Genomic DNA, 3,492 nt, shown 5'->3' on the forward strand with positions numbered 1-3,492 from the left:
CGCCGGAGAGGACCCTTCTAAACCACCGTGACGTTCCCAGGCCGTTTGTTTCCGGAATTCCCTTCGCCCCGCTTCTTCCGTACTCTCGCCTCGATTTCACCCCCTTCCCACAACGCCGACCCCGCTGTCATCGCGTGCGCACGTGACCTCGGTTCTCTATCAAGATTTTAAATCCGGCTTCAGCACAGAGACATCTGAGCTGGTTCCAAGGGCAGCAAACAACGCGCCTGGCTCCCTACGTCCGGACTCGCACCCGCCGTCAGCGCCACCGAGCTCTCCCCCGTTAGCATCCCGTGTGGTTACTTCACGTGGGTTTTTTTTTTTACTGTTTCTCCAACCAAGCAGCCCGCCAGCTACCTCCGTGGTGCTGTGCAGCTACCGACTGCTCACCACAGCCGTTCCAGCTACGGCGGGGCCTGCCCTACGCCGGCCCCAGCGAGCCGGGGAGCTGAAAAAGGGGCTGTTTCTTGGCTATCGGCGACAGCAGCTGACAAAGCGTTCTGGAAAGTAAAGCCGGCCACCGGACCAAGGCACTGCTCGGCTTTGGAGGGAGGCTGCTTTAGTCCAATGACCCGGAAAACGCCTTCTCTTTCCTGCCAGCTCCGGGCTGCCAGTGTTTCCCCGAATGAGATGCCGCGGGGAACCTGGGGACAGCGCCCAAGCGGCACTTACCCTGGCATTGTAAGCATCCAGCTGTGCATCTAGTTCCTCTGCGGAGAGCTGCTGTTTGGAAGTTCTTCCAGCTCCTCTGCCTCTCCCTCTGTTCCCGCCACGAGTACCTCGCCTGTTGCCTCCTCCACCACCAAATCCTCCTGAACCACCGCGGTTTCTGGTCATGCCACCTCTGTTTACGCTGTGATTTTTAAAAAGCAACCGGTTTAGTGCACTCGGGTTAACCCCAACAGGCACGCGGAAGTCTGCCGAACGGGAGACCGATCCACGCTTCCTGCACAGAGAGGGGCCAGGCACGTTCCCGCCCCGCGCTGACCGGGCACAGCGACTCCCGCGGCCCCACGGCATCTCACCTCTGTGCTGGTCTCCTCTGTGTGTCGATCTGTGACGTGACCAGCTGAATGTTCATGGGGCGCCCTGGGGGAAGAGCAGCCCGTGAGCCTGCGCGCGGGGACACGGGCGCGCAGGCTGCTCCAGCCGGCCAGTCGAATACGCTACGGAGACGGCCGTGCGGACTCACCATCCAAGGGGACCCCGTTGTACTGCTTCATCGCTTTCAGAGCGTCTGCCTTCCTTTCGAAATGCACGTCCGCTGTCCCTAGACTGCGGCCAGATCTGTCATAGTGCACAGCTGCCTTCTTCAAGGTCCCAAACTCTGCAAAGAGTTCCTGAGAAAGAGAGGGAGAAGAGCGGACGCGTCCGTCAGCGCCGCAAACACCGCACGGCCAAGAGGCGGCGCTGGCAGTTCCCCGTGCACAACTGCTCTCGGCCGCCGCAGGCGCTTTTCAAAACATCATTGCCAAATCAGAAGGATTTCAGAAAGCTGCCACAGGTGGCAAAAACAAGCAGGACTTCGTATGCCCCACTTGCAGGGTGCACGTTTACGGCCGGCGAAGCAGACCCAGGGGAAACGGCGGGTCCTTTTTGTTGCGGCTGAGTCAATGGGGTGACCATTTACAAATCATCCAGGCCCTAAGCCATTTCACAGAGGAAGAATGATCTGTACGGACACAGGGATTCATGAGACGATCACAGTTTCATTGCGACAGACTCTTTGGGGTTTGTTTGTATTTTTTTTTCCTTTAAATCTTTACTAGACCTGGTGCAATTTAAAACCACAGCCCGTTAGGGATATACGCCGAAAACTGAGATTAGGGAAGTCCCCTACTGAAGTCTGTCATTTGCTGGCGCGAAGGATGGACACGAAGAGGCGGCAACGGAGCCACCCGTTTCGTTTCACTGGCGCTACACTTCGGAAGTCAACAAGGACGCCTCACCTCCGCGAGTTTCTGCTACTACCCCGTGCCTCGAAAGCTCAACGTCTACCCCGGAGCTGCCGGGCGCCCGAAGGGACGGGCCGCCTTCTACAGTACCTGCTGCAAAGCCTGCCCGCCACGCAGCTGTCCCCGGGAGTCACTGCCCGAGCACTACACACGTTCTTCCACTTCCTAAGCAAGCAGCGCTTCAGGCAGGGCTGCGGGCCAGCTCCTCCCCTGTACTCGTTCACCGGAGGTGAACGTTACGCGGCACTCGACAGAAGCCCTCTGGAACAGAGCGCAACACGGGTGAGGCGGTGCTCAGCCACCTCTCCAGAGCCAGCTTCTCTTCGCACCCCAGAGAACACGGCTTCCTCCCGAGCGGCGGCGAACGCTCGGGGAGCGAGGCCGCGCAGCTCCTCCGAGAGCAAAGCGCGTTCGAGGTTCCTTCCAGCCACTCGTTCCCGCCGATGCACCGCCCGCGACGCGTTAACGGTGCGATTACCGTAGAAACAAAGAAAGCAATCACCGCATCTGAGGCAGCGCTAAATTACGGGATGGGCAGGAACAAATAGGTGCAAAGCCATTAAGTCAGCTTTGCTGCTAAATATACCACAGGGGGAAGTTCGTCCACACCTCAAGCCCAAGCCAGCGGCGGAAAAGGCGAATCGCAGCTGCCACGCAAAGCGCAGGAGCTGCTTCGACGGAGGTGACTTCAGAGAGCCACGATTTACACAGCGGGGCCTGACTGCTGCAAACAAGAACCTTATCCAAACCAAACCGGAACTGACATGAGGAAAAGAGGTGGTTTTAAGCGCATTAGCCAGTAACTAGGTGACCTGAAAAAGCTCTCTTCCAATTCCCCAGATGCAGCCAGCCCGGCACGTGGAGTAACTGGAATGAGTCAAGAGGTGAGGAAAGCATGGAAGCGGTTGGTTGTTTTTTCCTGGCGAGGACACGAGGACCAGAAGCCCATTTAAAAGGAAGCGCTTTGCAGCGCGACCGAGCCAGCCGAGCCCCCAGCGGGGACGCACCCGGTACTTGCAAGTGTTTATTTCTGCACGACTCGCTGCCCACTCATGACCGTGCCCTGGCAGCCGGGCGGGAGCACCGCGCCTCAACCCCTCCCAACCCGCGGAGCCACAGGGACAGATCGCACCGTTACACCCGACTGAAAGAATCCGGCAGGACCTTACCCAAGGCACGGCTGAAACAAGGGATACAGCCGCCACAGGTGACTCGGCTGGAAGATTTAACGCACCAGGCACCACAGATGCTGCAGCGCAGGGGAGGGTGCTCCCCCCTCCCAAATAAGTCTTCCCGCTTACACCGACGGACGCGTCCGTAGGAACAGCTCGACACTCAACAGAACGTGACTTTAACGAAGCCGCGCAAACAGGTCCCATAAACGCACAGCGCGCAGGCGCACCCGCAGCGCGGCTCCGGAATTTCTGCAGTTACGCAGGCCTGAAGAGTTTATGCAGTTTACGGTAAATTCTCCGGTCACAGCTGGACGCAGCCAAACAGCAGCGTTTTCCCCCACGTGCACTGTGGCAGGGGCACT

General features: G+C 58.8%; 1 protein-coding gene across 1 annotated transcript in view; it reads right to left on the reverse strand.

Annotated features, from left to right (window-relative positions):
• Window positions 1–421: 421 nt before the first annotated feature.
• Window positions 422–3,492, reverse strand: part of ALYREF (Aly/REF export factor) — a 9,867-nt gene continuing 6,796 nt past the window's right edge. Inside the window, exons 2-5 of the mRNA XM_009324601.1 lie at window positions 1,193–1,340; window positions 1,026–1,089; window positions 673–853; window positions 422–487 (exon numbers count right to left, since the gene is read on the reverse strand). Of these exons, the coding sequence (XP_009322876.1) occupies window positions 422–487; window positions 673–853; window positions 1,026–1,089; window positions 1,193–1,340 (459 nt within the window). The remainder of the gene's footprint in view (window positions 488–672; window positions 854–1,025; window positions 1,090–1,192; window positions 1,341–3,492) is intronic.

This window comes from Pygoscelis adeliae, unplaced genomic scaffold (assembly GCF_000699105.1).
Source record: "Pygoscelis adeliae isolate BGI_AS28 unplaced genomic scaffold, ASM69910v1 Scaffold445, whole genome shotgun sequence".
NCBI lineage: Eukaryota > Metazoa > Chordata > Aves > Sphenisciformes > Spheniscidae > Pygoscelis > Pygoscelis adeliae.